This window comes from Pseudophryne corroboree, chromosome 7, assembly GCF_028390025.1.
Source record: "Pseudophryne corroboree isolate aPseCor3 chromosome 7, aPseCor3.hap2, whole genome shotgun sequence".
NCBI lineage: Eukaryota > Metazoa > Chordata > Amphibia > Anura > Myobatrachidae > Pseudophryne > Pseudophryne corroboree.
This window is the reverse complement of record NC_086450.1, coordinates 135,560,872-135,572,889: the sequence shown is the minus strand read 5'-3', so window position 1 is coordinate 135,572,889 and position 12,018 is coordinate 135,560,872. Positions and strand designations below refer to the sequence as shown.

At 40.7% G+C, this 12,018-nt stretch overlaps 1 protein-coding gene across 3 annotated transcripts in view; it reads right to left on the bottom strand.

The window, feature by feature from the left end:
• Positions 1-2,906: 2,906 nt before the first annotated feature.
• Positions 2,907-12,018, bottom strand: part of WDSUB1 (WD repeat, sterile alpha motif and U-box domain containing 1) — an 86,015-nt gene continuing 76,903 nt past the window's right edge. For all 3 annotated transcript variants that reach the window (XM_063933677.1, XM_063933678.1, XM_063933676.1), the window contains exons 9-11: positions 10,684-10,863; positions 10,468-10,608; positions 2,907-4,881 (exon numbers count right to left, since the gene is read on the bottom strand). In XM_063933677.1, the coding sequence (XP_063789747.1) occupies positions 4,700-4,881; positions 10,468-10,608; positions 10,684-10,863 (503 nt within the window). In that variant the 3' untranslated portion in view covers positions 2,907-4,699. The remainder of the gene's footprint in view (positions 4,882-10,467; positions 10,609-10,683; positions 10,864-12,018) is intronic.

Sequence of the window (12,018 nt, the reverse complement as noted above, 5' to 3'; positions counted from 1 at the left end):
TTCTGTGGGGCCGAAGTACCTGATTTTTTTTTTCGTGGGGGCAACGTATTTGGATATTTTTCCTATGTGGGGATTTTGAGCAGTGGGACGCCACCTTTGTTACACCACACACATTATTCAGGTGTGTGAAAATGTGCTGCCCTTGTAGATTATGAAAGGTATTTAGCTTTTCAGAGTGGATCACTGACTTCAAAAATCTGTCCACCGCCGCCCTACACTACCGGCCCCAATGTCTCCCTAAATATGTAAAAGTATAAAAATGGCATACTTAATTGAGGAAAACAGAAATATGATTTTAACACTTATGGTGGGACTTTAAGGCCAGCTGGTGGCAGGTGATCATCATACTGTCATAGTGATGGGCCTATATTTACATAAAGGCCTTGCGGTGGAGCTCTGTCTGGGTGTGGTTCATCAAATCGACAGTGTCTAGGTCGACAATGTTTAGGTCGACCACTATAGGTCGACAGTCACTAGGTCGACATGGATGGAAGGTCGACAGGGTTTCTAGGTCGACATGTGCTAGGTCGACAGTTCTAAAGGTCGACATGATGATTTTTTTTAATTTATTTTTTGTGTCTTTTTCTTAGTAGAGTGACCGGGATCCCAAATTAGTGCACCGCTTCGCTCGCAATGCTTCGGGCATGGTGCCTTCGCTCCGCTACCGCTTCGCTCGGCACACTTTACCGTTCCAATCGTAGTCCACGTGGATCATTAAGTATGAAAAAATTCAAAAAAAAGAAAAGAAATGTGAAAAACTCATGTCGACCTTTAGACCTGTCGACCTAGCACTTGTCGACCTAGAAACCCTGTCGACCTTCCATCCATGTCGACCTAGTGACTGTCGACCTATAGTGGTCGACCTAGACACTGTCGATCTTCAGACCGGATCCCCTCTGTCCGCCCCGTTGTTCATCTGCTCGTGACCCAGAAAACTGACATTGATCAATAAAAATGTCTCACTATCAGCAATGTACAGTATGCCTCACCGGGGTAACCTCTCAACACAACTGTTATGTATGAATAAATAATAAAGAACAGATAACTGGATTAATGCACAATAGTTATCACAGCCCTCTCCTTATAGTATGTACAACACTGGGGCACCTCATATCACAAATACCTGTTTCTAGATACTCATTTTTAAATACTTGAATTGTAATGTATATGTGTATACATAATAAATAAATATATTTATATATAATATTGTATGTATGTGTGTATATATATATATATATATATATTCCTCCAACTCCGGCACTCCGCTGACATAAATCACATACTGCACCCGATGCCTTCCACATGTAAGCTTGCACGGCTCCACGTAATATATCCCTCCAAAGGCGGCACTCAAAGGTTCAAAAAAATGACACAAGTCGGCTGTTTTTAAGGCAACGTTTCAGCGCCGTTCAGCGCTTTTATCAAGCCAATTACAAAAGTGATTTACACATACCGGTATTTAAGTGCTTCCACCACCATGCACATAAGCTCCGCCCACTTCCGTATCCAGGTCACCCTGCAGACCGGCTCAGGTTGCAGGGCTGTTACCATAGTAACCTAACAAATCACCACTACTGTGTATTGCAAGAATACAAATAGATATACATACATAAAATTAAAAAGACAGACAATGATTAAAAACAACATGCTGTATCTGAGAACCACAAATAGTTACATCTAAGCACCAGCATTATCGTTCTATTATTTATTTAATATCTTAAGCTATAACAAATTTTATGGCATATTCTCAATAGAAGTAACAACATTCAAGGAGCAACAAATGTATCAAAAAATTTCATATCGTAACTTCAGCACGCCATTTCGCTGAGGCGAAACATAATTTGTCTACCCTGAGATACCGTATTATAGACCATGTGCCGCCGCTTACTAGAGGGGGTGACAGGTCTGTAAAATTGTTACAACGTGAATGTGAATGGATTATGCGTCTAGATACATTGGTTCCTCGTGGCTTAAACGAGACATTGGGTTTACAGGTTTTTAATTGAATGTGACCAGCAGTGTTCTTTATAATGCAGCATTTATAACTTCTAGTGTAAGTTACGATCTGAAATTTTTTGATACATTTGTTGCTCCTTGAATGTTGTTACTTCTATTGAGAATATGCCATAAAAATTTGTTATAGCTTAAGATATTGAATAAATAATAGAACGATAATGCTGGTGCTTAGATGTAACTATTTGTGGTTCTCAGATACAGCATGTTGTTTTTAATCATTGTCTGTCTTTTTAATTTTATGTATGTATATCTATTTGTATTCTTGCAATACACAGTAGTGGTGATTTGTTAGGTTACTATGGTAACAGCCCTGCAACCTGAGCCGGTCTGCAGGGTGACCTGGATACGGAAGTGGGCGGAGCTTATGTGCATGGTGGTGGAAGCACTTAAATACCAGTATGTGTAAATCACTTTTGTAATTGGCTTGATAAAAGCGCTGAACGGCGCTGAAACGTTGCCCTAAAAACAGCCGACTTGTGTCATTTTTTTGAACCTTTGAGTGCCGCCTTTGGAGGGATATATATATATATATGTATAATATAATGAATTAGCAATAATAAACTGGTGCAAAGTTGCAAACCTATAAGGGTAGCCGGAGTGGGCTTAGTCTGTCACCTGTCACTAGCCATGTCCAAAACCACAGCGTCTCTTCCTCATTGCCGCTTCTCCATATACCCACCCTCTGGCAATAGGGTGCAGACCAGTAGATATGGCAAATGAGAATTGCTATATGTGATGTAGAAATGTAAATAAATCCATATGTAACTGATATGACATAATATAACTTTGAGCAAGTCCCTGGTACAGAAAGTGACTGCTACCACCCTGGCACATCTGGCAAAATGTGACATTGCAGGACAGAATAATTTACATATAGGATATTGCTTCAATACAGTCTTTAACACGGGCAATTTTTATTTTTTTTAAATAAATATAGAAAACAGATAGATGTGCTGCCAAGATTGGCCAAACTCTTTTATCCTATGTATATGTCCCTGTATTTATTATAGACTGTGTATACATGATAAGTAAGTGACAGAATAATTACACATTTACAAGATGAGTTTGTTCTACTATTATTGCACATTAGTAATTCTAGAATTAGCTTTTCTACATCTCGACGGTTTACTTTTAACTTGTGCAATCTTTTCAGAGCGGAGTGCAAATCAGTAAGAAAAATAAATATTTACATTATATATTGTATAATCCTGCTGCACTAATAACAAGCAAAAGGGGCAGTGCAAGCGGTTTCCATCACACACACGGACTAGATAGAACCGCAACACTGACCAAACGCACCAGTATTACAGGACAGCTAAAGGAAGAAACGGCTTCTATTTGATTTTACCACCAGGAAAAGCAGTGCCAGAGGGGAAGAGTGGTTTTAAAAGAAAAACAAAAATGATATCCCTAAAATGTTAATTTTACAAACAACAATATTCCCAGTTTTATGATGAAAACCATAGCCATGGAAGGGGATGCGGTTCATTTTTGACGGCTGTCTGGATCCTGGCTGTCAGAATCCCAACACCCGTCACAATACCAGCGCCGAAATCCCTAAATGGTCAGGACACCGACATCTCAATCCCAACTGTCGGCATCCTGACCTGGTTTAGGTCCGGGGTGGGAGGGGGTTAGATTAGCTGCCCCCTGAGGAGGTTACAGTTAGGGATGGGGGGTATCCGTTCACATGGTCGACCATGTTATGGTCGACAGTCATTAGGTCGACCACTATTGGTTGACATGGTCGACACATGAAAATGGTCGACATGAGTTTTTTAACTTTTTTTTTTTCTTTTGGGGAACTTTTCCATACTTTACCGTTCCAATCGTAGTCCATGTGGATCGTAAAGTGTGCCGAGCGAAGCGGTAGCAGAGTGAAGGCACCATGCCCGAAGCATGGCACTAATTGGGGTTCCCAGTCACTTTACGCAAAAAACGACACCAAAAAAAGTTAAAAAAACTCATGTCGACCTTTTCATGTGTCAACCTTTCATGTGTCGACCATGTGTCCATGTCGACCATGTCAATAGTGGTCGACCTAATGACTGTCGACCATAACATGGTCAACCATTCATACCGGGATTGGGGGGGGAGGAGAGGGTTAGGTTTAGGCTGTGGTCAGGGAATAGTTAGATTTAGGCACTATAGGGGAGGTGAGGGTTAGGGGACAACTCACCCCTGTCAGTATTGCAAGCTTCGGGATCATTGAATGTAAAATACACATTATATAAGACAGGAACTAGTCTCTTCATGAATATGTTGTATATGCAGATCTTCCTGTACTATGGCAGAAGCTTAGATGTTTGTACACAACTGTCCAGTAAGTATTAATACAATACTCCTTTTCTTTTGTCTGCTATGTTCTGCAAAAGATAAGAATCTGGTGGGTCGTCCTTCATGGGGTTTGCTGACAGGGAAATATATCCCTTCCATAGCTACACCTTTATCTTCATTAACTCGTACACTTATCAAGCAGGTGAAAACACAAGACAGATGACTGTAAGGATAACTAATTAGACAAATTATAGCTGCTTCACACTCTGCCCTCTGACCTGGGTGACAGGAGAGGAGACACAACCTCCTTCGTTATATATAGGACCCTTTCTCTGCTGAAAAATAATTTGCAATTTATTTAATGAAATGCAGCATCTCTTGATTAGAAGACAGTTAATAGTTCCTCTCAGGATATAAGAGAATTGGTTTTCTCATCGGGCCTAGTCTCTAACCAGCGGTTCAGAGCCATTTTTAGTGTCCTGTTAGGTGTGAGAAGAAGGTTTTCAAGTTGAAGATTGGTCATAGGACTCGTCCTCTTCTCCGTGCTGATCCAGTTTTCAATTGCCTTCCTCTCATAAGAATAACCATCTGCATAGTAATGAAAACCAGCATAATTATTTATCAGTGGACTTGTCACCTAACTGCAGGCAATTTTAGGCTCAGACAATAGCATAAGGAATGTGGACAATTACTTCACTAGGAACTTGAATGATGCACATCCCTAGTAACTGGTGAGGCACACAAAAACTGCCTGCCATTATGGTTCCTAGTGAATCTATTACATGGATATTTGTGTATTCCACAAAATGGCTGCCTCCATTATTGCCCCCCATCTCACTGTATTTTAAATACCTTAATGTGACTATCTCTCAGCTGCTAGAGGAAGCAAAAAATAGGAAAATTTTATTGTTTCAGCAAAAATACATTTTTCCCTGAATGAAGTGACAGAAAATGGAGATTTTGAGCAAATCTTTATCATTAATTAAATTCTGGTGAGAGTTTAAAATTGTCTTGTGAATCTTCATCCCAGATCTGTCACAGGAATAACGTGAGCTGCCTGCAGTAGTCCCCAGATGCTTTCATGTGGAAATAGGACGCACAGGAACAGAGACATGCCTTGCTACTTAAAGGAAAAGATTTTCAGCTCCAATTAAGTTTTAATGGTTACCTGAGAAATAAATTAACTCCTTGTACTGCAAACACTCAGGAGACTCATTAGCACTAAAATATTTTAAAATGATAGGAATTGTATTCCAAGCACAGGCAATGCTGTCTCCCACTAATATGTCAATGCAAATCTAAATCAGCAAAGAAATGCTGCAATCCTCTTCAGGTTTACCCTGTACCTCAGTGATGTCACTTGTTCTCAGTAATTTCCCAAAGTACAATTATAGATGCTCGTTTATGTTATGTTGTTTATTACTGTTGGTAGCAAATCCAGAAAATAACTTAATTCTATCTCTGAGGCAGCCTACTACTATACCCAGGTGAAATATGCTAAGACTTCATCATGGGTATCCTATACCCTTTCTCCTTCCTAATGACGTGCAGCAGCGCAAGCAGTCAGGGCTGTCAATGAACATCTCCTCTAAACTGGGGTCAGAGCTGCAGAACAGACTGCTAGAACGGTATGTGACCATAACATCGACACAAAGAGCATAAAGCAAAGTTACAGGATGTAAAAAGAACGGCTTGACCACCTGTTTATTAACAGGGAGATGCAGAAAAAAGTGAATTGCATACTACAGCCTTACACAGCGCCAGCAGTGACAGTGTCTCCCTGGAAGCAGGCAGCATGTTCGTTCTTATGCAGCCAGCAACTGAAATGGGCTATTAGATGTTAAAACAGACTAGATTCACTTTCACCATAGCACCTCATATGAACTACAGCGCAGCTACTGTATGTCTTAGGCTTACATTTAGAATATATATATTGTCAAAGTCAAAAAAAATATTACATAGAGCATACAAACCACACACATTTAAGTCGCTATACTTGCAAATATGCGCAGCAATATATGGAAACACACGCATTTGCTCGGACATGGCACGGAGATGGATTCGACACTTATTTCATACAGTACATAATTATAATAATATCAAGCACCAGACATCATGTTTGGTATTAAAACAACCAGCTCAATGCGTAGATTAATTTGATACTTGTTATTAAGTTGTGGGACATTGTAGCGGATAGATATGATTGAATGTATAAAAGCTAAAATCACTTTGTTGGGAACAATGGATGATCAAGCAAATCCTTTACTAAGATTTTCAGGGCTGAACCTGATTAGCATATACAAAGGAGAGAGAGAGACCCCTCCCCTAGGAACAGACACACAGGAGGATAGTTCCTGTCTGGGGGGGGTTGGGGTCAGTGTTGCTGGTTGCCACAGAGAGCAGATGTGATGTGGGTGCACTCAGAACAGAGGTCTCAGAAGCATGGCTGGATCATCGCCAGGCATAAAAGGCTAAGTATCATAATCTCAATATCTCATGGCTTATTGGCATAGAGTAGTTTTAAATGTGTGTTTTGTGGTGGGGTAGTTGTGGAATGATGGGTAAGCATAGAGTGGTTGGTTTGGAGAAACAAATGGCTTGGGGATGGTGAGGCTTGCGCAGCTGTGTGAATGTAACTTGTTTGTGCCCTGTGAAGTCTGTGATGAAGTGGAACATTAGACAACCTGTAGCATAGCATTTGTGGTATTTGTTTGCCTATGGAGATTTAATAAGATGGTTCTAGGAAGTTGGATTGAAATTGTGAAAGGTGATTTAGATTGTTTGGAATTGTAAAATCAGAACATATGCATTGTTTTGAGGCTTGGACATTTTGGAATAAATGGAGTCTTGTGTTTTCTGCTATGTGATTGTGGTGTAGTAGAGAGTGCCATGTGTTTGGGCCTGCAAATCTAAAATGGCTGCTGCCGGGTATTTTCCCCTCCCCCTTTCAGCCATGTGGTGTAGTCTTTGGAATCAAGTGGAGTTTTCCCAAAATGGAGTCTAGCTTCTGCCCCATGCGGCATTGTAGGGACAATTGTGTTGCTGGGTGTTGTGTATATAGGGACAGGCAGCATGGGTAAGCTCAAGTACTTTCTAAACAAAGATTCTCAGCATTGACTGACTGCGCAGCGATTGTTCCTCACATGTGTAAGCTTTCTCTGCAATCATATTGATCTTCTTGTTATTGTAAGCCATTTCTTTCTCTCTCTCTCTTCTCCTTTTCCTCTCTTATTTTCCCTTAAACGTAATTGTATTGTATTGTATTGTATTTCCCGTGTAGTTATCTGGTTAGGTAGTCTGTTATATTGTAGTGTATCATTTTGTACTGTGATTCCTTTTGCAAGTATAATAGTTATAATACATATAATAGGTTTTGGACCCTAAGCCCAGGTATCTGTGTATTTCTTATAGTGTTAAGTATTCCCTGAGCGTCGGTGACGCCCAAGCAGCTTTGTAGTTAATCAGGTTACACCAGGTTGCATTTACACTCTATCACCACACTAAGGTTTACTGTATATTTCGTTGTTAATGGTATAGATATAAAGGTTTAACGTCGTAAGCGTCTGCACCGCTGGAGATCTCCTCGTGGTCCCAAGCGTCCGCTACGCTATAGCGAATCATTACGTTAGTCGGCAGCCAATAGCGTGCCTGCCTGTGATCTCTGGGCCGTAAGCGAACGTGACGCTTGAGCGTCTCGACTACGGTTGAGCGATCGTTACGCAACTGGCGTACCCTTACGGTACTTCTTACGTAGATAGCGTACAGTGTTCTTAGACCTCTTAAAGTGTTTTATATACGATAAATATTTAGCTTTATCAATATATATATATATATATACACACACACACACACACACACACACACACACACACACACACACACACACACACACACACACAAAATAGGCTAGTACCCACAGCACTCATACATCCGCCGTGCCAGTGGTAATTGTGACCACACCATTTAAATAAATAACATTTCTTGCACCGCTATTGTTCATATGTAAATTAAATGTTAAGAAATTCCCCAGGTGTTTATTAACTGATATGCTTAGATGTAGTTCCTGTCTCTTTAAAAAAGTGAGACAGGGCCTAAACCCACGATAGAAGCATACTGTGTATTTAAAATCCAAAAGATGCCTGAAAGCAATGCTCAGATTTTTGAAAGTTAGTGTAGGGATTGGCCGTGAAGGGGATGGTCAGCATAACAAACTATTGCAATATTTTGGAACTAACATTCCCTGAATTCGGATGAATTACAGTTTGAAGTGTTAATATTAGGTGAGTGCTGAATTTGTATGAGATAGATAGATATATATATATATTTTAGCCAAAGCATTTACTTTATTATTGTTTACTACCAAGGCATGTAATTGATAGGACAACCGTATACTCCTTATGAACAAATATCTCTATCTATGATGAGGGAAATTTGTTCTCAGTATCAGATATTAGGCAGATGGTAAGTTCCAATTCCATTAATGTCATGCAGCAACACAGTCACACTTCTAGGAAACAGTGGCAGTACAGTCTCCATCTTGTGTGTCCTCCGTGAAATAAGGCCTGCCCCGATGCTGTGTAAGCTCAGTCGTATTAGTCTGTCATGTAGCTCCAGCTGCTGTCTAATTAAAAAAACTGCCACAGCAGTAGCCATTGATGCTACTTCAGATTTTTTGCATATCCGGCTTAAAAAATGAAAACTATGAGCGAGTGGCAAAGCCAGTTAGTTGTTGCAGAGTTTTCTCACAGGAGAGCCTACACTGACCACACTTAAAACACAAATCATAATGGCTGCCTTAGTCATCCGAACAGAGACAGTGAGGTGATTTATATGAGGAATGGCCGCTAAGTGATGGACACCCATGACCATCAATGTTGCTAATCTTCCTTCACCCCCACATGGATGTGTGCAGCAAAACTGGTGGTGGTTTGTATTCTACCACGCTGTGTGCAGCGAGCAGCATACAGGCCTGAGACTGATGTATGGTACTGTACTGATTTATCACTTTCTCACATATGTAATTGTTATTTCCATCCGAGTAGGCTGCATTTCCTCTGACACTTATGTAATGCACTCTGCATGCTGTAACCTGCCTTGTGACAAGGCGCAGGTACCATAGGCAGAAACCATACAAGCTGCTTGTTCTGTCTTTGACAATTCATTCATGAAGATAAATATTTATTTTTGAACACCAAGAGAAAATGCAGAACTTTTATCATGTAGTACAGTGCTTCTCACATTCTGTCTTCAAGGCACAATAACAGTCCAGGCTGTAAGGATATCCATGTTTGAGCACAGGTGATGTAATTAGTACTTCAGTTATTTTGATTTAACCATCTGTGCTGAAGCATGGATATCCTTAAAACCTGGACTGTTAGTGTGCCTTGATGACAGAGTATGAGAAACACTGACCTAGGTACTGTAGAACAAGGATGAGGAACCTTCGGCCCTCCAGCTATTGTTGAACTACACATACCAGCATGCCTTGCTACAGTTTTGCTATTTGGCCATGCTAAAACTTTTGCAGGGCATGCTGGGTGTGTAGTTCAACAACAGCTGGAGGGCCGAAGGTTCCCCCTCCCTGCTGTAGAACAAAGCATCAGCTTACATAGCAAGTATTCATAACACCACCACCCGATGCAAAGTCTTATTTTAAAAAAAGATAGTAGGAAAGTATATGTGACAAACACTCATGATCCACCTGACATCCCATGTAACCCACTGAGCGCTAAGCATGTGATGTTATTCAGTACTAAGCAGGATGTTAAGATTTGATATCCTAACAATGCTGGGACTGACAGGAGAGGAGAGTCTCCAATCACCGGCGACTGGATGCCTTTGATTGCCAATGACATGCTAAACGCATGAAGCCTCCGTGTCACATCTGGCCAAATACTCTCATTTCCACAGCAGAAGACAGGAAAAGAATACACAATTATAAAGCTTAGAGGGTGATGTACTAATCAGTGATAAAAGTGGAGAAGTGAGCCAGTGGAGAAGTTGCCCATGGCAACCAATCAGCATTGACGTAACATTCATAATTTGTATACTATAAGAGTATACAGAGCAGCTGATTGGTTGCTATGGGCAACGTCTCCACTGGCTCACTTCTCCACTTTTATTACTGCTTATTACATGTCCCCATTAGTCCCACTTATGTGATTTACATGTTACCTGATGCAATCACTGGATCCTGCATGATTTCCCAGGTTATAGGGCAGAGGAACTCATCTGGGATACTGGAAGCTGCTGCCTTCATCTTGCTTTTTAGATCGTCAATTTTTCTCAAAATCCTATTGCGCAGCCCAAGTGACTCTGCCAAGGGAAAAATAATTAGTATGCAGGTGCCACAACTCTATCAATGCTGGACAGTCCCTCGCTGTGTCATACCTATCTTCAGGTCATTAAGCAGCGTGTCCTTGGTGAGGCCAAGTAGTTCTCTACCATCAATGTTATTTGCACTGAAATTGTGCTCTACCTCTGCCAGGCCCTCTTCTGTCAGCCAAAGTCTGACATCTTCCTCTGTCCAGTTGTCAATATGAGTCTCTGTTTTACTCCTCATTCTGTCAGCTGAGGACACAACACAAAGCAAGCAATGAGCTTCCATGGGAAGATTTCAGATCGCTATTGGAGGCCACCTTGTCCTAGGGCTGGAGGTCATTTGTGACTTCAGGCTGATTGAACAATGTGTAGAAATGGAAACGGGCTTAACGTAAAGAAGCAGAATCATTGATCCCTTCCCTGAAGAGGTTACACAGTATAGAACATGAGGAAGATGGCCAAATGTTTCATGTAAATAGATCAATGATACCTACTTTTTTTTTTAAATGTAAAGCCCTTATACAATATAGTATTACATTTCACGTAGCGTTCTACAAAAAAAATAATAATAATTGAATAGACATTATGGCACTGTGGTGCAGATAAAGACTGTCAGAACTTTCAGTTCAAACCGGAGAGCAAAACTGTCCAAATAGAAGTACTACAGAGAGCAATATGGTTTGTGGTTTGTGCAGTGCTACTTAGAGTTAAAAGTAATTGAATTTGTTAAAAAAACTATTTAAAAAATTGTGTGGGGTGTGGGCTTCAAAAGCATAACCAGCCCAAGACTTGTACTGGAAAATCAGGGGGCGGGGGGACTGGCGCGGGGTCCCCCCCGTTTTTCCAGTATCCAGCACCTGGGCTGAACCAGCTGGTGAGATTACACCATAGCAGGGAGACACACATCACGGGGTCCTCCTGCCATTATGTAAAGCACCCCCAAACTGGTCAGTCCAAGCCTGGGTAGAACTAGAGATTGTTGTTTTTCATTAAAAGTTAAACAATTTGTTTGGGAAGAAAGAGCCTTTTTAACAAGAGAGAACATGGACAAGAAACACCATAAAATATGTGTGGCCAAGTGTTCTAGATACAACCCAAACTTAGAACCAATACATAGGGGGAGATTTATCAAAGTATGGAGATTAAGTGCCAACCACATACTGTCATCTTTCAAACACAGCCTGTACCATAGCATAAGCTGATTGATTAGTACTTTATCTCTCTCCAAACTTTAATAAATCTCACCCACAAGGAAGGTGAAAAATGATGTCATATAGAAAACAATAGGCAATACCATTCCACTGGCTCCTAGATTGTAGTTATTATTTTAGCCACCCTTTTACTAGAAGAGACTGCTAAATATAAATCACCCATAAGGCTGTTGATGGTTCCAGATACTCAATA